The 25,180-nt window shown below is 40.9% G+C and overlaps 1 protein-coding gene across 1 annotated transcript; it reads left to right on the top strand.

The window, feature by feature from the left end:
- Positions 1-155: 155 nt before the first annotated feature.
- Positions 156-23,171, top strand: pomt2 (protein-O-mannosyltransferase 2; the record flags this gene model as incomplete). Its single annotated transcript, XM_048228279.1, has 21 exons — positions 156-448; positions 541-625; positions 743-847; positions 1,075-1,183; positions 1,862-1,970; positions 2,356-2,515; positions 2,929-3,035; positions 3,217-3,299; positions 3,959-4,068; positions 4,311-4,377; positions 4,494-4,557; positions 4,707-4,785; positions 5,467-5,618; positions 6,454-6,545; positions 6,672-6,748; positions 6,982-7,053; positions 7,179-7,238; positions 7,459-7,564; positions 8,128-8,268; positions 21,760-21,871; positions 22,015-23,171. Coding segments are annotated over 21 exons (2,289 nt in total), but the record flags the coding sequence as incomplete, so codon positions are not given.
- Between the last annotated feature and the right edge of the window lie 2,009 nt (positions 23,172-25,180).

Below are 25,180 nucleotides of genomic sequence, written 5' to 3'. Positions count from 1 at the left end.
AACCTGCAGCCTGGGGTACTTGGAATCTGACACTAAGCTTTAAAACGAGATAGCATTAGCTTGACACTGGTTGGGAAGCCACATGACGACATCAGGGTGCGTGACCTAATCGATTATTCTGATGTTGACAGTTACGTGACATTTATTCATAAACCTGCCGATGGAGAACAGAACATGCGAAGCACAACGCAGCCAAAGGTCCAGGTACGTCAGGTGTTCGCAAACGCAAGGCAAGCAAAGGGGCTTTGGAGCAGAGCAGCGGCGACAGTAATGGTACCGTGGATGTGTCCGGACGTCAGTCCGCAAACGGGACCTCACAGCAATGGCTCCAGAGAGGAACACACTGTCCAAACCGGCAAGGAGGAAGAAATGTGTACACACTAATTCTAGTGATCATACTGTCATTTTCCACGAGACTTTATAAAATCCTGGAACCACCTCACATATGGTGAGTTGATATTTTTCACACTGTGTGTGACCTGAATCGCAGTGTCCTCTTGTGTGGATCCAACTATTAACTAGTCTCTCTCTTTCCTCTAGTTGGGATGAAACGCACTTTGGAAAAATGGGAAGCTATTACATTAACAGAACTTTCTTCTTTGATGTTCACCCTCCTCTCGGCAAAGTAAGTCCTACTGAATTAATGTCTTACATTCCGAAAATATTTTCAGCGGCAACAGTGAATAGCTATGTCTGTGGAATGCCCATTCTGTCATGTTTCATATCATGTCTGTCTTTTCAGATGCTGATAGGTTTAGCTGGCTACCTCACAGGCTATGATGGCACCTTCCCTTTCATCAAACCAGGAGACAAATATGAGAATCACAACTACTGGGGGATGAGAGGAGTGTGTAGAAACTGCATTACAACTGTGTTGTCCGGTTAATGATGTAATCTCTGATATAGATGCCTGACCAGATCATTTTCCATAAAGGATATTTGAAATGTTAATTGCCATTTGATGATAACCCATGATTTTTGAAGAATAGTGATGAGACTTTACAGTTAGATTCACAGAGGAATTGTGTGTGTGTGTGTGTGTGTGTGTGTGTGTGTGTGTGTGTGTGTGTGTAGTTCTGCGCAGGCCTTGGGTCTTGTCTGCCTCCATTTGCCTTTGTTGCGGTTCAGGAGCTTTCTGGCTCTCCATCAGCTGCCTTCATCTCATCTGGACTTCTCATCTTTGGTAAGCAACCTCTCTCTCTCTCTCTCTCTCTCTTCACTTTTTACAGGCCTTCCTAAAAAGACTATAAAACAGCTTCAGGTGATCCAAAATGCAGCAGCTAGGGTTCTCACAAAAACTAAAAGAATTGACCACATTACTCCAATTCTTAAGTCCCTGCACTGGCTTCCAGTAAGTCACAGAATTGACACTAAAGCACTACAGCTTGTTTGTAAATCACTAAATGGAGCAGGACCTAAATTCCTTTCAGACATGCTTCAGCATTACACACCTCCAGACCTCTCAGGTCTCAGGAGAAAAACCTGTTAGTAAAACCTGCTGTTAAAACTAAACATGGTAAACCAGCTTTTAGCTGCTTTGTGGCTCAGCACTGGAACCAACTTTCGGTTGACATTAAAAAGGCCTTCTGAAAATACTTCTGATGTTCTACATACTTCTGATGTTGTTGGTACTATAGTCAACAGGGAGAGCTCCTAAAGCTGCGTACTGAATGTAGGCAATTCGCTCGTCACCCGTCTCTTTAAAGCGTTTCAATTATTTTAATTTTGTCAAGAGGCTACGTTTCTTATCACCAGTAATTCACATGGCCTGTAATCACTGAACTACATTAACATTCCATGGTCTCTTGTAGCAAGTCACTTGCGGTCTGAATATCTGTGGTTTTCTGCATCTCCCCTCCAGACACAGGCTTCGTCACCCTCTCTCAGTACATCCTCCTGGACCCTGTCCTCATGTTCTTCATTATGGCCTCGGTGCTTAGCATGGTCAAGTTCCATGCACACAAGCACAGGTACAGTACTCGTCATGTGCATCTCCTCAGAGCAGATTGGCTTTATGTGCTCCTGGTGAGGTGTGAACAGAATTCAAGATCCATTTATTGTTATTATACTGTACGTATTAAGACAGTTCAAATCTTAGGTTTTGGCTCCTCTTGCAGCAAATAATTATATGTAATTATTTTTATATATTTATATAATGTAGCTCATTTAGTTCGTTTATTTGTTTATTCGGTTTCAATTCAACTGTCTATCCTCCTCACCCAGTGCTGTGATGGTAATGTGCATAAACTGGGGTCTGTTGTTGGTGGTTAGTTAGGTCCCCCTTTCCATGTAAAGCGCTTTGAATGTGAGAAAAGCTCTATATAAACGTAACGTGTTGTTGTTGTTTTGCTCCAGGCCTTTCAGTGTTTCCTGGTGGTCTTGGCTGCTCCTGACTGGGGTGAACCTGTCGGGTGCTCTAGGAGTGAAGTTTGTGGGGCTTTTCGTCATCCTTCTGGTTGGGATTAAAACGGCCTTAGATCTGTGGGACCTACTGGGAGACCTCACACTCTCTCTGGTACACAACACACACTCACTGCTACATCTCACACACTCACTGGAACATACAGAGTATCTAGAATACACACACACTCTCTGGTACATCCAACACGCTCACTGGGACACAGACACACTCTCTGGTACATACCACACACTCGCTGCTACATCTCACATGCTCACTGGAACAGATACACAACACATTCTCTCTGATACACATCACATTATCATGATGTATTTATTTAATTTGATTTAGTGGCTTATTAAAAAGGTGTGGATGAAAAGAGGCCAACATCAGTGGGTCATTATTTTTTGGACATGATGAATGCTGTTGATTGCTCTCTGGACATAGTCATTGCATATTGAAGTGCCACCTCTCATGTTACTCCACCATCTTGTCATCTCTTGAACTCATTGTATGTCTTCCTGCACCAGGTGGATTTTGGGAAGCACTTACTTGCCAGGGTTTTTGGCCTGATCCTGCTGCCCCTGTTCCTATATATCACCATATTTGCTGTCCATTTCGTCATCCTCAACAAGAGGTGGGTGAGGTCTGCTGTGTGATGTTGTAAGCCAGTAGATAACTCTGATGCTGTCACATTTGAAGATGTCTGGCTGGTAGTGATGGCTCACTCTCTCTTTCTCTCTCTCTCTCTCCCTCTCTCTCTCTCTCTCTCTCTCTCTCTCTTCTCTCTCTCTCTCTCTCTCTCTCTCTACGTGTAGTGGTCCAGGAGACGGCTTCTTCAGCTCCTCCTTCCAGTCCAGACTTGTGGGAAACAACCTGCACAACGCCTCCATGCCAGAGTGTGAGTGGACTTGACTCTCACGTCCAGCCTTCTCACCTTACCTGGGAGTGTGGCACTGTTGGTGCATGCTAGTGGACTTTGAAGTACACTGTTTTTTTGTAAATTGTTTGAGGGGCAGTCGTGGCCTACTGGTTAGCGTTTCGGACTTGTAACCGGAGGGTTGCCGGTTCGAACCCCGACCAGTAGGAACGGCTGAAGTGCCCTTGAGCAAGGCACCTAACCCCTCACTGCTCCCCGAGCGCCGCTGTAGCAGGCAGCTCACTGCGTCGGGATTAGTGTGTGCTTCACCTCACTGTGTGAAGGGTATATACTTACACTGAAACCCCATTTAGATCGGTTTAAATGTCAGTCCAGGCATCAAAGAGCAAGAGGCAGGATGTCAAGGCTGAGACGAATAAGGGTTGTGTTTGTTTTGGTCATTTGTAAAGCGTTTTATCACAGGGCCTAACCAGGATCGTGACATTTTTGGAGATTTTGTGTTTACTTTCAGCAAAGCCGAAAAATAATAAATTTAATTTAGAAAAGCGCCTCTCAAGGTACCCAAGGAAGGTAGGCAAGGAAGTACATAAAGCATGCAATCACATCCATCCTGCTCGGCTGAAGCTACATCAGTGTCCAGTGATGCTGTGCGTGTATGACCTGTGTTCTCCCTCCTCTAGACCTGGCGTTCGGTTCTACAGTGACCCTGAAGAACCTGCGCATCGCTGGGGGGTACCTGCACTCCCACTGGCACCTCTACCCAGAGGGGGTCGGAGCACACCAGCAGCAGGTACCACACACCACCTACACTCACACTCACAAACAAACACACACACACACAAGGAATTCATGGACATAAGAAGGCTGCTTGGCAAACTTCCATTCTACAGTAGTTAATCTCTGACCATGCTGCCTTAGATATTCCCTGCGTTCAGTTGCAAAGCAAGCTAAAGTAGTCACTTTGTAAATGTGTGTCATTAACACTGACACAGTTTCCTCACAAATACCCACTGGCCGATTCATCTCCTGCAGGTGACCACCTACCTCCACAAGGACTATAACAACCTCTGGCTGGTGAAGAAACAGCACCACACTGACGGTGAGTTTAAGGTTTCAAGCTGTAGCAGACACACGTGCACTGCAGTGTCCCCACTATTAACCGAGGTTTGCGTGTATTATACCGTCCTTTGGTCTGGTTTGTTCTGGTCTGACCAGATCCTACGGGAGAAGCTCCTGACCTTGTCCGGCATGGTGACGTCATTCGACTGGAGCACAAAGAGTAAGTACTTACATTTAAGCAATGTTAATATTTGCGGAAAAATTTGCAGAAATATTACTGTGCAGTTCTGCTGTTAAGTATTGATTTGTGGTGTGTTGTTATCATCACTGATTTCTTGGTAATGTGTTTTGTTTTCATGTTTCTATCAGAACCACTAGGAACCTCCACAGCCACCTGCATGAGGCTCCCCTGACGAAAAAGCACCTGCAGGTCACAGGATATGGCCTTGTGAGCAGACCCTCTTCTGCATCTACACAGTTCAGAACTCGTACATTTAATATGAAGTCTAATTAAAGCTAAAGTTAAAGGTGCTCTAAGCAATGCTGGGTAACGTCACTTCTGTTGACTTTTTAAACAAATCAGAGAGCTAGCTTCCTACTTCCTTTCCCTCCCTCCTGTGCTGCTCCCGTGCAATTGAAACTCTCCTAAACGCGCATCTCGTCTGTGATTTGCTGGAACAGTTTGTTATGTTTTTATGGGCTAGGTTTGCCCAGGTTGTTTTTGTTGCGTTTTTGGAGCCTGGGCTGTCCACAGAGATCGCGTATTTTTTACAGTGTATTCAGGACACAGACAGCTAGCGGTTGGTTAGGTGATGTAGTAAGTGACATAAAATGTTTTAGCCTAAAAAACGCGTGGCATCACTTAGAGCACCTTTAAAGGTAAACTCTTTAAGCAACACGGACGTGCAACGGCAGGTTCGAGAATCAAACCAGGTGGAGAGGCAGCACTGCTCCACTACGCTCAATTAGGTCCTGAAAATATGAATCGGACCATATATACACCTCTTGAATTCTTTTTCTTCAAACCATTTCTAACACAGGGGTGTAGCAAATTCACACCACCATTGTATGATTATTTCACCACATTGTGTGATTCAACATTGTTGTTTGTTTGTTTGTTTGTTTACAGAATGGCACAGGAGACACTAATGACCTGTGGGTGATAGAGGTGTGTGGGGGACGGAAGGGAGATCTGGTCAAAGTGCTTCGCAGCAAAGTCCGCATCCTGCATCAGTCCACAGGCTGTGTCCTATACTCCTCTGGCAAAACACTGCCCAAATGGTGAGGTCGCTCAGGCCGTGTTATGCTGATGCACCTGAGCAGGTTGAGTTAGCAACTAGCAAAGCCAAGATGATGGCTGACTAAATTACTGTGTTCCCCATACATTGACTTATTTGTGGCGGCCAACCACGATGTCAACATTGACCACCACATAATGATTTTCCAGGTTGTACTAAATTGTGCTTAAATCTGGTTAGCATCATAACCACGCTGCGCTAATTTGTTAAAAACGGTTGCATTCAAGTTAATTCTGCAAACCTACCACCACAAATAGAATGTAATTCTGTGGGAACAGCCACATAACAGGGATTCTCTGGCAGGTGTAATAGAAAGAAACAAAATTCCAGCCGCCAGTCTTTGAGAAGACGTGAAATATCCACTGAAATTTTGTTTCTTTCTATTACACCTGCCAGGGAATCTGTGTTATGTGGCTAAGCTGCTGCCTAGCAGGTGAAACAAGTTTAAATGGCTATAGTCTACATTTTAACAAATTATTACTAGAAATGCCACATGTCTACATTTAATGCTATTAAGCCACTTCGAAAGTTTGTTTAGATCCAGTGATTCTGCCGTCATGGAAACAGAACGTCACACTTTGGTACCAAATTCAGAGGTTTATAGACATTAGTCAAAGGTCTCTTAGTATCATGATTTTTTTCCCCTATTGTAGTAAATATGGGAAATGTAGACTGTTTTTTTTTTATGCAGTAAAAGTGTGCAGACACTCAGTCTGAGTTGTGTGTGTGTTGCTCTCAGTCTGAGATGGTGTGTGTGGCTCCCAGTCTGAGATGGTGTGTGTGTGGCTCCCAGTCTGATGATGTGTGTGTTTCCATAGGGGCTGGGAGCAGGTAGAGGTCTCCTGTAGTCCGTACCACAAGGACACCCCCAACTCTCAGTGGAACATCGAGGACCACATCAACCCCAAATGTAGGCTGTTTTACCTCAGTACTTCAAAGTAGACTACATTCATCCTCAGAACCTCTGTGTGAAACATTGAGGGAAATATTTGTATGTCTGATCTATGTAAGAGAGCTTCTCTCTCTCTCTGTGTAGTACCTAACATCAGCTTTGCGGTGTTGAAGCCCTCCTTTCTGGAAATCCTTCTGGAGTCACATATTGTCATGATCAGGGTATGGCTGACTCTCTTCTTTAGCCTGTAGATTGCTAAGGTCTCTCTCAACCCATCTAAAGTCAACCTTTGGTTAGCATTAGCTGTCTCTGTCCCTCCATCTGTGGTGGAACAAATAGCTTTAGCTGTGTCTATTCCTTCCCTCTATCCTGGAAAAGTTAGCTTTAGCTGTGTCTATTTCTCCCTCGGTAGGGTAACTGTTAGCGTTAGCTGTGTCTATTTTTCCCTCTGCAGGGGAACAGTGGCCTGAAGCCCAAAGACAACGAGATAAACTCTAAACCCTGGCACTGGCCCATCAATTATCAGGTGTGTGAGGAGGTCTCAACATCTTTCAGATTAAACCAAAACATATCATCATATACATATCATATTAAAATAATAACCACTACTACCTCTCCCTGTTCAACTGTATGTTTTGTAATTTCATTCAGGGCTTGAGGTTTTCAGGGGTGAACGAGTCTGACTATCGTGTTTACCTGCTGGGGAACCCGGTAAGTTGAACATGTGCCAGATGATGTCAGATTGACTAGATGTTTTCATGTATGTGTCCACCAATCCATGGCATTAGCTGATGTCACCTATGGAGCGGATCAGTACCTGGTCTGCTGTGGTTGCTGTGTATCTGTGTGAGTTCAGACCCCGGCTCGGGTCCATCCCACCTTCTCTTACCACCTGGCACTTCTCTGTATGATGGCCCTCCTCTTCCCACAGGTGATCTGGTGGCTCAACTTGCTCTGTTTGGGGCTGTACGTTGTCATGGCGTTTGTTGCTGCGGCATCCATTCAAAGAGGATTCAATCTGGATTCTAAAAGAAGAGGTTGGTTCAAGCTGCTTGAGTGTTAATGAAAGATTCTAGAATCTTTGGTGTTAATTTCATTACAATGTTTTTGTTATACCAGTGACAAAATGCTGTCTAAGGCACATGAAGTATCGGGCCATTGTTTACATAAACAGACTGTCGATCGGTTGCTGGTAGCACTTCATGCAGGATGGTGGTGAATTTACAAAATTACAGTGGATGGTGTTTGTGCAAAATTAAAAAATGTATTTCAGAAACCAGCAGCAATGTGCTTCAGGTATTTGTACCAGGTTTAAGCCTATGTGGGATTTACTGGTCATATGTCCTTCCTCCGTTGTATGTAAATTGTTAGTTCTCCTTGCAGAATGTTGATGGTTATTGTTATTATGACAATTTGCTATTTTAATTCAGTTAAAATTATTTAGTCTATTACTTTTATTGGTATTATTTATGTAGGTTATATGACTACTTTGAACTGTTTTTTTATGTAAGGTTTATTGATTTGGTTACAACAATAACATCTGTGAAGAACCATAACCATGCTCTCCGTTCTTTGTGTTTGGTTGATTTGTGTTGTCCAGGGCACTGTGGTGTGCTGATGAGGGGTGGAGGCATGCTGTTCCTGGGCTGGCTCCTTCACTACCTGCCCTTCTACACCATGGGCCGCATCCTCTACTACCACCACTACTTCCCCGCCATGCTCTTCAGTAGCATGCTAACAGGTTAGCGTCATACTCTACTTCTCAATACGCTCGTTATGCTCTTCAGTAGCATGCTAACAGGTTAGCGTCATACTCTACTTCTCAATACGCTCGTTATGCTCTTCAGTAGCATGCTAACAGGTTAGCGTCATACTCTACTTCTCAATACGCTCGGTATGCTCTTCAGTAGCATGCTAACAGGTTAGCGTCATACTCTACTTCTCAATATGCTCTTTATGCTCTTCAGTAGTGAAAGTAATTGTGGTGAATAATTACTTAATATTGACTGGCAAACTTCAGGAACACGCAGGAATCAGATTTATTCTGTTACAAGCAGAGAGGGTAAAAATGGTCTATGGTAGGCCATGGCACAGAGGCCATGGCCTCTGGATTAACCTCTCTCTCTTCTTCAGCTCTCCATGTTCTAATCTAGTTCTTACAATGCAAGTTAATCACTTTTGTATGGGTTAAACAAAGGAAGAATTGGAGGCAAAACAAGCCCACATGGTTGGTTCTCTAGTTGGCATCAGACACACCTACTTCACACCCATCCGAAGAACATGAGGAGAGGTATCTTATATATCAGAAATATCACTTATAGAATGTTCCAAACATTCTCACAATCAAATCATTACAATCCTTGTACTGAGACTATTACAATGATGCCAAACATGAATATATTTACATTTCATGACACATGGATACATTATAGCAAAGTAACATCCTTTGTCTTGTGGATCTAATAGCCCTTGGAACCAGTACATTAGCATTTCATTGGGGGAGGGGAGGATGTTTTTATTTAATGCCAAGAGGGCCCACATGGCCACCAAAACTAGTCTTGAAACTCCAAAATAATTCCCATCAGTAGCATGCTGACAGGTTGGCGTCATACTCTACTTCTCAATATGCTCTTAATGCTCTTCAGTAGCATGCTGACAGGTGATGGTAATTTTGATACCATAGATTTAATAGAGACCCAGTCAGACCAATAGTATGAAAAATCAGGAACAGAGTTTATTTACAATGATGCACATCAAGGGAGAGACAGCATGACTTCACCTAAAGATCCATCAGCTGCTCTAACTAGACAAGGAAATAGTTAGAGTTTAAGTATCCTTCCAGGCTGACGGGAGATGGCGTTGGTCATCCCATCTCACGTGGACTACACTGAATGCCTGGAATACACTACCCTGATTAGTGGCAGCCTGGCAATCCGGAGCAGATAGCTACTGACGCAGCCATGCAGAACAGTGAAACACTGCAAAGTCATAATATTCCTGCTTATCTCTAAACACAGTCACACAGAGATATACACAGGGACAGTACAGATATCATACAGTCATTACATAGAATCATACTTTTAGTATCAAAGTGACCTACTAATGAGAAATGCAGAACATTAAACCACATATTGGAATATTGGACAAAATGCAGAACATTAAACCATATATTGGAATATTGGACATAATGTTCTATTCCACTTTCTCTCAGTCCCCATTTTTCAGCCTTTATGGCTGGAACATTTCATCAAATACTGCCACTACAAAATGTAAATGACTATACAGTTGTTTCATCAAAGTTAATCAGTTCCAAATAAGCAGGTACATGACTAGATACATGATTTAACTGATTTCTTCATAAGTTTCTGATTTCTTCATAAGAATATAAAACCAAAACGCATAAGAAATGTCTCAACAATTCTCAAATAGAACTAGGGCTGGGATAAACGATTATTTTTTAAACGTTTAATCTAGCGATTATTTTTTCGATGCATCGATTAATCTAACGATTCATTTTTTCAGTCCATTTCGATTCGATTATCGATTATCTCCCCATTAATTCACTAATAGCAACTTATACATGTTTATTTACACATCTGAATGAAAAAAACATGAATTCTTTAACATTGCAATATATGTTTATTGCTCTTCAGATTCCAAAATAAAAGACTATACAAGTGCAAAGTAATGCATTCTTAGTCAGAGGTAGCATTCAATAAAGTTCAGTAGTGTATGTCTAATTGAGTGCCTGTCATTTTAAGGCGTTAGGTGTGGGAATCCTTGCAATTAACATTAACACAGTTAAAAGGCTGCTGATGTGTGGATGCAATTCATGACGTAGTTAGTTCAAATAACGGTTCGTACTTCTCCTTTGGACAAGCACTTTTGAGTCTTGGAAAACACTTTTCCATTTACATCGGGATTTTGCAAACATTCAGAGTCAATAAAATGAGCCCTGCATGAGTAACGAATAAGCAGCTGCAAGTAGGCATGCTAAACTTGACACCCAAACAGTATTCTAACGTTAGCTTTGAGATACTTGATTGCATACTGTAACTTAACTTAGTTTAGTCTCCTCAATGTACTATGTTGTGATAAGACCTTAGCAGAGTTTACTTTAACTTTAATTCAGCAGTTTTAATGCTGCAAATTTGCGCAGCATGGTCACGATGCTAAGCGGATTTAATAGCAATTTAGCCCACTGTGTTCTATGCAGTGCTTCTATGTGGCAACAACTATGGAGCTAATTTGTCTCAATAATATTTGTATATGCGCAGAGGGGGATCCACAAATATTTCTTGATTTGCATGTGTGTTTTGATATCTGCAAATAAAAAAATCATATTTGTAACTCGTATATTGATTTTTACAAATATAGATGTGCATTTGTAAATAAAATGCCATTTGTAAAACCGAAAATTTAATTTGTGAAATGTGATTTTGCATTTGTGGATCACCAGCACACACATTCTTAAGCTTTCAAAGTTCGTGTTTTGAGGCGTTCTTCACATGAAAGTCACACAAATCCACACGTAAATAGGCCTACTTTAATTCACCGGCACACAGAAATCGCAATCCAGTAGATGGGGACATCCACAAATATTTCTTGACTTGCATTTGTGTTTTGACATCCACAATTGACTTTCACCAATGTATAGACCCCAGACCCCAAAACTCTAACGCCACCAACAGGTTAAAACATATCAAGTTTTTAACAATATTAATGCAAGTAGCTCCACAATACTTGGACCTATGAAGCTGAAACTTGCAGTTTACAGCTGCAAGTCAGCTCATATCTCTTCAGTGCCTTGACTTATAAATTCCAAACTGGGCACATGCCATCAGGGCATGGCCCTGACCACGCACACCAACGTACATGCCACTAAGTCTTACCCTCTAGCGCCACCAACAGTTTAAATTTTTGAAAGCAAGAAAACCTTTAGAGACCAGACACTTTAACCGATCTTGTCAAGAATTGGCACATATGATCTTTAGACAAAGCCCAACAAAAGTTACTGGTCAGATTTCTGACCACTAGGGCGGCGCTAGAGAAAAAAAAGTGAAGTGCTGATGTCAGCAACACTCTCACAAATCTTAACCAAATGCAGTTCAGAGACCAGGGTATGGCGATGACCACGCACACCAATTTCCACACCTTTAGGTCTAAGCTTCTAAGCGCCACCATAATAGTTCTGAGATATTCTCTAATTTGATGGTGATGTCAGGTGACTGCACTACCGTTTAAACTTTGGATCTACACATTAATTCACATCAATACGAAAATACAGTAATGCTTTGGCATCTGCATGTAAGCATCCCAAGTAGGCTAAGGCTATATACCACACACAGGCATAAATCATTTTAATTATCTAAGATTAGATTGTTGCACCGTTGGTTGGAAGATGTATGAACATCAACATTAGGCTTAGGCGATAGCTTACTCGGTACATCGGTCATGTTCTTTGCTACTTGTGAGAGCCCTAGGTCTACTGTGTGTGGGCGCTGCCTGTGCAATAATGGTTTGTGGGGTCACTTAAAGCTGCAGTTGGCAAGATTTTTGTTGATCATATTCACTGAAACCGACACTATGCTCTGACAGAACAACTTACATTTCTTGTTTTATAAGTAACATCCCCCCATGAAAAGAGTTAACACAATCAGTGTGAAAATGAACAGTTAAATGTGTCAAAAAATAACACTATGGATACACTATTATGTAGTTAAAATATTAACACAAAGTGTAACATTAATTCTGAACCAGTGATAATTATATCAACTCTGGGGTAGTGTTGAATTTAACACGATTTGAGTTGAAATAACACTGAATAACAATGAATCCATTGCTGGTGTATTCAGATGTAGACAAATTTAGATTTATTTTGTGATTCATTTCCAGTAGTCACTGCTAAATTAGAATAAGATAAGATAGAATAAGATTTCACTTCATTCATTTGGAATAATAACACACAATTTGGATGTTTTTTTTTTTGTCTTTATTAAATGCATTTAATCACCAGTAAATCATTAATCATCAGTAAAATCATTCGGCTTCATGCTAACAGTGCTGAAGCTGATGACTAGCCTACGTAACTATTTGAGAGTTCTAATCTGCTAGACTCAGGTCTCTCCTAATTCTTTTATATCCGTGTGGCACATCAGGATCAGGAGAATATCATTCAGGGCGACTCCAGATCTCCTGATCGTAGTGCATTATTTTTAGGTGCCCATCAGTGGTCACTACGAGCTTAATCCCTTCCTGAGCCGTGCTCCCGCTGTTGCTCATCCACACAGGGTATTTTGATGCGTTGTACATGACCAAGTTCCCATCCGGCTCCATCTTGATGCTTTCACCTCCTTGTCCTGTTGTGTTTGTGGACCAAATCTGGGCTGTGCCTGATAAAGTGAAGTTTCCATCTGTCTGTAATGAAATGCCAGAGGTCAGGGATGCCTTATTTCACAGCTAGATCAGAAGCTTTCGAGGCTAATTTTAAACACTAGTGCAGTGCCCATTCAAACATGCTATTCCTGTAGAAAACATGTAGCCCAATTACATGCCCGCAGGTAAGCCTGCTTTAAAAATAGGATGATAGGGAAAAACATCATTCCAGCTAAGCATTCAATAATGAATACTGAATATTATATTATGACATAATATAATGTGCAGTGAGCAGAATTTAAACATGGCTAAATGTGAATTTTTTTACAGATCGAAATGGCATAATCCTAACAGCTGTTTTGAGTCAAAGTTATATGTTTAGCCTATTGAATAACTTCATGATAGAGAAGACAAACCATTCTGTGGAATGATGCATCATTATTGGAAATTTGCAACGATCTGACTCAAAAACAGTCTCTGGTAGACCATGTAGCCTAAGTGACATCCCTTCCTGTCTGCCACTCATTACCTGTAACTGGTAATCCTTCAATTCAGGACCATTATTGCTTGTTTCAGTTTGGGACATTGCAGTTGGAATTGTCATCTATTTATTCAAAGTCTAAATACAGTCCAAAGTAGCCTGGACTATTCAAAGTGTCAGTTTATTCCACATCTTTTTTACGTTGTTTTGAATAGCCACTGCATAGTTTGTTGGAATCATTTTATGCAAGGAAACTGGGGCACCTACACCGTACGCTGGCGACCCGGGTTCAATTCCCGCCCCGTGGTCCTATCCGGATCCCATCCCAACTCTCTCTCCCATTCACTTCCTGTCATTCTCCACTATCCTATCCGCATTTAAGGCATAAAAAGCCCAAAAAAATACATTAACAGAAACTGCATGTGGGGTCTTTATTGTTGAGGTCAGACATGATAATAATCCACACATCTTGCACTTGCTTCACATTTTACCCGTGTAGTCTACACTGATTCAGTTCTGCTAAAGCCCCTCTTCTATCCTCTTTATAGCCTACAGTGCTGTGTGAGAGGGGGGTTGGCTACATCAGAGTGGTGAAAGCCAATGTGTGCTTCTTTTACCAATATATTTACCAATATATTTTTGCCGATATAAATATATATATATATAACAATATAGCATTTCTTATCCAAACGCCACCCTTGGCACTGCACTTGCTTCGTGCCTCTAGCAAGACACCTGCCAAGTTTGAAATCAATCGGACGAATGGTCGACAGATATCCGAATAACAGTACTCGGTGACTTCGAGAAGCGGATATTTATGTGAAAATTTGCCTTTAATAGATAGATCATCGCAAACTGTACCTCAAATGTTGCTTTGTATAGTTTGTTCACCGATATCAGATATTGTCCTGGTACCAGTTGGCTGCCTGCTGGGAGTGTGTCAGTCCCACTCATCTTCTGGGGAAAACATATCAGAGATCCACAATTCTTTACAAAGGATTGTAACACATTCTGAAAAAACACAAATACTGTGCCACGAAGGGCATGTTTACACTTTTTACATTTTTTTTTTTTTTTTTGAAATACATGGGCATCACAAGTACTAAACAGAGGCATATTGCTTTTTACACTGTACATATCCCAGGTGTATAGCATATGCCTAGTATATGCCATGTTTTAAACAGAATATTGGATCATTAAACACCTTAAACTGAATATGCTTCCCAGAAGGAAGATTGTTGTAGGCCTGCACATGCTCAATTTGCACAGAATTAGGATAAAATGAACCAATTGTTTCTCACGCACTTTCCTAATCATGGCGAAACAATGCGCACACCTTTAAAAAGAAGATGAGACAAACTTACGTCTTGCAATCATGCAAATGTCATGGAGTTCATTGACGGTAGAAAATGTCATCATAGTGATGTTTTTAAAAAGATTTGTAAAAAATCTATTGAGGCTGGCTATCGACGTATGCCTGAACAAGTGAAATACAGGTGGAAGACAAGGATGATGTTGTATTTTGCAGCCAAAAGAGGGAATTCCACCAGCGAAGATTTATGCCATGACGTTGGGAGCCTATTTGTACGCTGCGTCGCTGACGTATTTGTTATAATGTCGATTGCTATGAAAACAGGAATATGCTCAAAATGTGACATTCTACTTGTAAACAGGTTAAATGGAATATTGAGATAAACGGAATTTTGGGCAATAAACTGATTCAAACCGGTTTATTCCCAGCATGAAAACGTGCTGTACGAAGAGTCTGAGAGTCCATCAGATGCACAAAATACTCACAAGCTGAAGAGTAGACAGGTGATATCAGACTGGTAGGATGCACAGAGACTGTGTGTGTTGTCAGAGTGATGAGGGTCACTGAGGACTGCTAATTTTATAGCCAATGCAGAGAGGGGTGGAGAAGAGGAGAATTCTACAGTAAACATGATGCATGCAGAGAGATGTGCTCACAACTCACCCACCCACTCACACAACTCCACACCGAGATAGCAGCAAATTGGACTCCAAGATACAACTTACAATGTTGAGTCAATTCAGTGTGTGGTTTCGACCAAGAACTAAATTCCACCTACCCTGTTATGGATTAAAGAGTGATGATGTGATTTTATCAGTGTGTGTGGTTACTGGTGATACAAACAGCTGCATGTCTTGTGAGCAATGTTAGAGAAGCTTATGTTGGAGAAATGGGGTGTGGGCACGGTTGTTTGTTTCCATCTGTAAGCACGTCCCACACATGACGTTTCAGTGGAGCTGAGCTGGTGTGTTTCACATCAGGTCCAGTGTGTGTGTGTGTGTGTGTGTGTGTGTGTGTGTGTGTGTGTGTGTGTGTGTGTGTGTGTGTGTGTGTGTGTGTGTGTGCTGAGGTGTTCCAAGCCTGTTCCAGCATCACGTTCCCTGTGGTCACATCCGATGAAATCCTCAGAGGGGAGAAGGTGTAGAGACCACATATCAGAAGGCAATGCAGAAGAATGGCTATGAGTTCAATCACATCATCGGATGATGAAGTGACTAATTTTGTCAGACGTGTGGGAGTGTGTGTGTGTGTGTAGGAGTCCTTCTGACAGAAAAATCTCAAGGGTGCCTTTCCTGGAGACATTGTTGAGAGACCATCAATTGATCTTTTTCAAACTGTACTCCCATTCCCACTCCTCTTAAATACCTTTAAGATGACATTTTAAAGTCAAACTATAGGACCCCCTTTGTAGGAAATATAAACTCAGTGTCATAGCAAAAATATTTGACATTGGAGATAAACCAATCCAGCTATTCCACAAATCAAAAGATAGATCTGCTAACAGTCTTTCAGATCTTTCTTTCGATTTTTATCTTCAGTTAAGTTTTGATCGAGCGCCTGTAAACTAATTTTGGATGTGCATATACAGTATACCCTGCATGCAGCTCGGCTCTTCTTCACTGACATCACATAACTTGGGGTGGTACAGTTGATGATCACCTACATTTCTCTGATGTATAGCCTCAGTAGTCATTGAACAAGTACTTAAAATCAGTACTTAAATAAAAGCACAAATAACCAGATAAATATTTACTCTAGTGAAAGTAGAATGTACCACAATTATAACCCTTCTTAAGTAAAAGTAAAGAAGTACCTGCTTTTTAATGTACTGTAATTAAAAGTGAAGACCCGTGGCACAGGGTTCATATCGACTTTGCTGGGCCTCTGGAGAACCACATGTTTTTAGTGGTAGTTGATGCTCACAGCAAATGGCCTGAGGTGGTAGTGATGAAGAACACCTCGGCAGAAAGAACCATTGAAGAGCTTCGGTCTATTTTCAGTAGTTTCGGATTACCCCAGCAGCTTGTCAGTGATAACGGCCCACAGCTAATATCAGAAGAGTTCAAGACATTCATGGAAGAAAACGGCATTCAGCACATTAGAACTGCCCCATATCACCCAGCTACGAATGGGCTCGCTGAAAGATTCGTACAGACCCTGAAACAAGCTCTCAAATCGTCACCAAATACACAATCTCTTAACCGGCGCCTCAGTGCTTTCCTGTTGTCCTACAGAAATACTCCTCATGCTACCACAAAGGTATCCCCTGCCTCAGCTCTTGCTGAATAGACAGCTTCGCACCCGCCTTGATCTTCTAAGGCCTAAAAAGGCAAAAGAAATTGTACACCATAAACTAAGAGCTCAGGCAAAGAGCAGACCTAAAGCTAGAGTGCGGAGTTTCACAGTTGGGGACCAGGTTCTTGCCCGGAACTACACAACCAGGGAAAAATGGAGACCTGCAACAGTGGTGACGAAAAGTGGTCCAGTGTCATACACTGTTGAAACCAGTGATCATGGCATCTGGAAGAGGCACATTGAGCAACTGCTCCCCACATCAGGTTCCAGTGATGACCAACCTCCGCCCACATTCCATGTTCCAGAGCTGGAGGATCAATGGCATCAACAATTTGATAAATTCACTGCTGTTCGTAAGATTACAACTTAGCTAAACTGGCACCCAAGTATGAATTTAACTGATATGCTTTAACTCTTGACAGTAATGTCACTGCCAGAAGCACGAGATTGTGGAGCAATGCTTAATACATATGTCCAAGCTAAAAGTTCTGCCACTTGTGCCCCTCTCCCCCTTTTTATCCAGAACCTACTCTGCCCTCAGAACCTGTATGTCTTCCACTGTCGCCCATTCAGCCAGTCGCTCACCATAGTGTTTGGTGGCCTCAAAGCAAGACCTGGCAGGGCTCAAGGCCTACACACCTAGCCAATCAACAGTCAAAACACATCTGTGTCTACCTGAAGCAGGAACATAGCGTCCGCATGGCTTCCAGTGTTTGTGGCCTACACGTGGAACAGGATGACTTGGGTCAGGTTATATTAGCATGGGGAGCAGGAAGCTTGGAGAAACAATTAGCCTGTATTTAAGCAAAATGGTCATACTTTATATGGGGCCTTTATTAAATTTACAACTGGAAAATCTAAACCAAAACTGGAATATGTAATCTGATATAATTAACATACCCATCATCTTGCATTATGTGTTCCTGTGACTTGTAGTGGGTTGGGGAGAGAGCAAGGATGGCCTTGATGCTTTGGTCCAGGCATCCAACACTCTTTATAGCACAGCACACAGCATTTAATTTTCCCTGCAAAACTTCACTAAATTTAGTTAAAACAACAGATATTCCTAGGCGGAGATATCAGATATCAAAATGTATATAAAACACTGGAGGATGATGTAGGAGTTTGTGACCCTATGACATTTTAGTCATTGATTAAATCAAAGTAATGTGAGGCTAACCGTGTAAATATACACTTTAGATCATCACAAATAACATGCAAAACTGTTATTTCCCTCACCAATGAGCACTATGTAGAGGTCCTTATAAATATCAAAAGGATCTCATAAACCTAGGTTTTTCTATTAAGGATGAATCACCCCTGAGCCTTTTCGCTTTGGGTTTCTTTTCATCATAGGACTACTTCTACCAAATAGCCCTCCTAGTAGTTTTTCTATTTAGGATGAGTCAACCCTGAGCGTACTCGATCTGGTTTTCTTTTCATCCAAAGACTACTACTACAAAATAGCCCTTACTAAAATTTTTATTATTATTTTATTATTATATATTTTTTTTATTGATCACTGGTTCTCACCGAACGTCTCAGTTTGAATTCCCTTTTGGTTAGGATCACTGGTTCAGAAGATCAGCCATCTCGCCTTGCTGTCTCAGACAACCAAGGGCTTTCAGGATTTCAAATCCAAGGTCCCAGACCTCACCATGTACGGTTTTTCCAGAAAGCTGGTTCTGACCCCAGATGTTGGGATCCCGGGACCAATTCTGTTAGGTAAATCAATTCGGAATCAAGAAGATGAGACAGGAGCCAGTGATCAAAATCATCCAATTATATTGAATCTTTGCAAACCAGCACAGCTGGTTGAAACAAAGAGTTTTACATTCTAAAAGTGCTTATATACTTCAGTGGCTACATAAGTCAAGCGTAACTACACCCATAGTCATACAATTCTCCTAATGGGTAGTCACTTAATCAAATGTTGGTGGTTTGTTACCTTACTTGTTGTTGTGAGCAGATCTCTCATATATTAGAATCTCAGGCTTCTCTGAGCATATCTTATTCTAGGGCTAGGGCCTGAACCACCAGGGGTAAAAAGATAAGATGGGCTGAAGCAACCCAACAGCCCTGGTCTGCCTGTAGGTCTCTGGTTTACCCGTTGCTGCGTGTTCAGCTCCCTTACGGGTGTTTCCAGAGCCCCATCCCCAGAACCAGGACTGAAAGATCACCCCCTCCATTTTGTTCCAAAGGAAAAAAAAACACTTAGGACTGTAGAAATTATTAAATGACAACTGTAATTCAATGGCACATAATTTTCCAAAACTCTAAATCTAACAAGAATATCAAACAAGGGCATTACATGTCTCTTTTAGCATTGACAGTAAAACAAAACATGTTGCCACTCTTAAGAGAAGTAACTCTTGACTGATTTAATTATGGTATGCTATCAACATCTAAACGTCATTTTAAAAGAGAATTAATTAAGACTCCTCTGACAAGCAACACCTTCAAATTGGTCGAACTTAGATATAAAATATTTAACTTCATAATTCAAGTGTAATAAATGTCTTTTCTCTTCTCCACTCTCTCTCTCTCTCTCTCTCTCTCTCTCTCTCTTTACACTGGCTCCCTGACCTTCAAGTGCAGAGATAACAACCACTCACACACACAGCTAAGTCAGAGAAGATCTGTACCTTATGGTTAAGTGTGTTAGTGTTTACTGTACCAGCAAGAGTGCCCTCAATGGTGACCACAGAATATCCTTTACCTTTGTGGAAAGGAACAACTCAACAGGAGAGAAGGAATTAGACTTCAAACACTTAACAAAATCTTGGCTTTAGTTTAGTTGAGAATAGTTCAGTAAGTTAAACAAGTTTGAATCCTAAGCAAAATCCCAAAAATAATTCTCTCATTGAGAGGAAGCAAAAAAAACTATTTAAATACAGTTAACAGTCAGATGCATCTTTCTTATGTGTATTCTCAGTTACAGTCTGTAACAGAAATGTGACCTTCATGCATATCAGCTGGCCAACACACACACACACACACTCTCACTCAGGCCTCATGTCGACTGACAGGAGGGAAGACAAAGACAAAACAGACTCAGTACCTTTTAGTTGCAATACATACAACACATAACATGTAGCCTATAGTTTTAGACAACTCAATTTCTCCTAATTATTTTGTGGTATATTTGATTGGCTGTCACACAATGTTAGCAGCACTGGGATGTTTTGAATAGGCGTCCCCACCTTTATCTTAGTTTGGCCCAACTAATGCTGCTGACCATGTGTGGCTGCCACAGACAGACAAAGCTGCCAAGTAAGTTAACTTTCCCTTAACCACGAAGATGAGGCGGATCTTTGCAGCTCCAAACAAACTATGCCAAATAGTAGTTCAAGAAGAGAGAGGTTGACACTCAGACATGTTAGTATCAGAGAGCACCTTTAGCAGACAATTGCAAAGCACACATACACATAACCCACAGGTCAGAAACATAGATAGACATACATGTTCCTGATTGGTTTCCGTAAAGTGACTGGTCTCAAAATTTGACAGATTGTCCAATTAAGCAAACCCAGTGAATGTGATCTCTCGCCCAGACCCCTACTCAAATCATCTGTAACTCTCAGGAGATTAGTTGACTTAGACCGGTTTCGTGTGCGCACACAATCTGTTCCTTGTTTCGGGGCCAAAATGCCCAATTCTGTCAAGGGCCTGATAGCTTACAGCTGACCGACCAGCGTTGCTGCAGCGTACCACCCAATGTGGACAGTAATCTTGCTCAACTGAATCTCCCTTGTTGTCCAGCTAAGGACTGTAGCACTTTAAAGGAACAAAACGTACTACTTACCGAGAGCGCGTCTTTCCAGCGGGTTAAGGGATAACACAGTACAGTAAGTTTGGTAAAAAGAACAATCCTTAATTCAATAGATCAATATAATCCTTATCAATCTCGATGGGACCTCCATAAACTGATGGTAATTTTGAACAGAGTTTATTTACAATGATGCGCATCAAGGGAGAGACAGCATGACTTCACCTAAAGATCCATCAGCTGCTCTAACTAGACAAGGAAATAGTTAGAGTTTAAGTATCCTTCCAGGCTGACGGGAGATGGCGTTGGTCATCCCATCTCACGTGGACTACACTGAATCAGACCCTGATTAGTGGCAGCCTGGCAATCCAGAGCAGATAGCTACTGACGCAGCCATGCAGAACAGTGAAACACTGCAAAGTCATAATATTCCTGCTTATCTCTAAACACAGTCACACAGAGATATACACAGGGACAGTACAGATATCATACAGTCATTACATAGAATCATACTTTTAGTATCAAAGTGACCTACTAATGAGAAATGCAGAACATTAAACCACATATTGGAATATTGGACAAAATGCAGAACATTAAACCACATATTGGAATATTGAACATAATGTTCTATTCCACTTTCTCTCACAGGTTAGCGTCATACTCTACTTCTCAATATGCTCTGTATGCTCTTCAGTAGCATGCTAACAGGTTAGCATCATATATTCTATTTGTCCATATACCGCTACAGTTGTTCAGGATCAGTATATATTAATATTAATTACTATTCAATATCAGATTTTCTTTTCCCCCATATATATTTATTAGGTCAACCAGGCATATACTGCACACACTCTTCATGTCTGTATTTCCAAGTACTGTAATACAACATTTGACCAACATTTGCAGTGGGATATCTGATATCTTCAGGAATGGCCATAACTTCCCTCCACTTTACATATGTCATATTAATTAATTAGCTTTGGAAAAATGTTCTTTTCAGGTATTACATTGGACACTTTGCTGCAGAATACAGATCTACTGTTCAAACCAGCACTTGCTCAGCATCTACAGAGGGGTGGCCAGACTCTTCTCCTGGCTGCCATTCTCTACAGGTGAGCAATGCCATCCTATGGAATGTTGTTTAAAAAATGTGTATTCAGTTATATCTGTACATTTACCCTGTTTTTACTTTTCACAATGCCAGATACTGTTATTATTTCATCTGGTGTGTGTGTGTGTGTTTTGTCTCTCTCAGTTTCTACCTGTTCCACCCTCTGTCCTACGGAATGAGGGGCCCGCTGGCTCATGACCCGTCCAGCCCCATGGCCAAGCTCAGGTGGATGGACTCCTGGGAGTTTTGACTCTGACACTCTGAAAGAGACTGAGCGCTTTTCCAACTGCACCAAGGACAGCCACACATGCTAGGAACAGCCCTTATAACTTGATCAGAGATGGTCACTCATGAGGAACAGCTTTCATAGCTGGACCAGAGAGAGAGACAGATTCATTTGTCAGAGACAGTATTCACAACTGGACCAGAGAGACAGATTCATTTGTCAGAGACAGTATTCACAACTGGACCAGAGAGACAGATTCATTTGTCAGAGACCGTATTCACAACTGGGCCACAGAGAGAGAGAGACAGATTCATTTGTCAGAGACAGTATTCACAACTGGACTGGAGAGAGAGGCAGAGTCATTTGTCAGAGACAGTTTTCCCAACTGGACTGGAGATACTTGTTAGAGAGGGCTGTTCTAATTCGACCAGGGTTAATCACTCTCCAGATAGAGAGAGAGAGAAAGGGAGAGATTGTTTTCTTAGCCACTTGGACCGGGAATAGACACTCGCAGACAAGCAATTAAGTCTCATTTGCTGCTGATCTGTTTTGCTGTAGATGACAGAATGTGTGATAGTGTTCAATTTTCAGAATAGATTGCAAACAAGCAGAGTATTTTGTTTTTATAAACAATGGTGCAAAACATATCACGTTACAGTCATACATATTTTTCTGTCACAAATATTTATCATGGAAAGTAAAGTATTTTATTGTAACTGACTAGGTAGTTGCACACTGAGACTTTGATGTTGTTCAGTCACTAGGTCTTGTGGGAAATGTTTTGTCCAGATATCAGTATACCAGGTTCACACACTAAACTCAACTAAACTTATTTTTATTAGAACAGTGAAACCTGAAAACATAGTTTACTTTTACATACTAGAACTAAAAAATGAACTGAAGTATTTTTATTGATTTTTATAGGTACTCTTACAACAGTAGCCAATAACTGCTTCAGTAACCACAACTGCTTCATGTTGTGATCAAAGTACTGTAGTCACAATAACACCAAGTGCCTTCCATGTGGTACTGTAAACATTGAATGTGAAACAATAAATTATATGATCTGTGAAAAGTGCTTTGGGTTGTCTATACTCACTGTATATTCTATCAGATTTCTATAAAACTTCAGACTTTGTGCGTAAATTGATGACTTAATGAATTATATTAGTATAGAGGGAGAGCAGTTAGCTAACAAACGTTCAGAAAAAGTCCTGTTGGCAAATTTGAGGAAAAGTCGGTGCTGAATTCAAGCTCAATTTTGAGTTTTTAGCTTGCTAATTAGCATAATTCACATACTTTTTGGTTTTGCCATCAGATATCATAGGAACTGAAAAAAATAAGGCATTACAGTTTTTTTCAATCGCTAACAAGCGCTTACCCATACTTCAGATACTTTTTCTAAACTCTTAACACAGACTCACACCTGGCCAAATGGATAATTGTCTTCTCAAAAACACATTTTTGTTAAATATACTACTAACACATCTTTCTCTGCACACACTAACTTTACCAAAACACTGGAAATCTGACTCAAAATGAAATTATTCTGTCAAAGAATAACACTTGTTTTCACTTCACAAGGTACATGCAGTCAATCAAACTACACCAGGTTTCAAAATACTGGCTATTGTTGACATTACAAAAACTGCATAGACTTTTATGTTTCAGTTTTACAGGTATTTGCATGCAATTTTTACACTAAATTTCTTGGTTGGGAACTGTATGTCCACATGTTATGTTCACATTCAAAAGCATTCCAGTAAAAAGCAAATCAGTTTATTTTTTCCTTTACTGTTTACTACAGGAGGTACAGTAGAAATACTGTTTACAGTATGGTAGAACAAAAGTTGTACAGTATTGCTTACAGTGAACAACAAAATATCCATGAAACACGCAAGAGCATTCTAAACAAAAAAACAACAGTAAAAAGCCCAGATAAAAAGGGGGGGGGACTAAAAAAAGCACAAAATTACTGCATCTAATCTCTGCGATCTTCAGGGTTAGGCCACATGTTTTCATCAACATTGCATTGATTACATGGTCAATGATAGTGGCACGAATTTCATCACTGACAACAATTCTTGGAACCTTTGGAATGCCACCACCACGCATTCTTACACCTCTACCTTGCCCTCTCTTTGGGCCTGCTCTTTTCCCTGGCCCTGCTCCTCTCACTGCATATCTCACTGGGCCTGCTCTTCTCCCTGGGCCCCTTACTCTTCCTCATCCAGACATTACCAGTGTTGTATAAAGTACTAGAAAGCAATACTTGAGTAAAAGTACAAGTATCGTACTAGAAAAAGACTTTGGTAGAAGTGAGTCACCTTTTAGAATATTACTTAAGTAAAAGTCTTAAAGTATCTGATATATACTGTACTTAAGTATCAAAAGTAATTTAATGTACTTAAAGGAACCATATGTAAGATTGTGGCCAAAACTGGTACTGCAATCACTTTCAAAATACTGAAGAGCGGTGTATCCCCTCCCCCTCCCCCCTGACTCGAGGTTGCCAACCCTGATGGCGAAACACTACTGACTTCGTGATTAGTAGATAGGTGGAGGGTGGCGCATCAGGCCAAAACACAACATGACATGACAAAACACAACATCAACATCAGTTGAGGGCTGCAACTTCACTTTTTAAATGACAATATCCTGGCCGGACTAATGTTGTCAGTGATATAAGTATTTGAAATGAACATGATTTCTTAATGTCTAGTGACATATCAGGGCCATTTTATGATTAATTGAAATGTTTTTCTTACATACGGTTCCTTTAAGTATTTGAAGTAAAAGTAAAAAGCAAGCGGTTTTATTTTGAACTTTTATTGTGAACTTTATTTTGGCTTTCTTATAGTAAAGCATAAAACATATTCAGGGTTCCCATATCTTCTTAATCTCACTCATCAAATCAAAGTCACATTCTTTTCTAGGACTTTTTTAGGCACAATTTTCTTAAGTTCAAAGAACAAACAGTATATTTTTAGAACTGACATCAAAGAAAAAAACAGAAACAGAAATTTCACTTTTGTATGAACTTAAGGTAAAAATGAAAAATAAATAACTTATTTCCTTAAAAGA

Source organism: Alosa alosa, chromosome 19 (genome assembly GCF_017589495.1).
Source record: "Alosa alosa isolate M-15738 ecotype Scorff River chromosome 19, AALO_Geno_1.1, whole genome shotgun sequence".
NCBI classification, from domain to species: Eukaryota; Metazoa; Chordata; class Actinopteri; order Clupeiformes; family Clupeidae; genus Alosa; species Alosa alosa.
The sequence above is the reverse complement of the archived record's forward strand: the minus strand, read 5'-3'. Positions and strand labels throughout refer to the sequence as shown.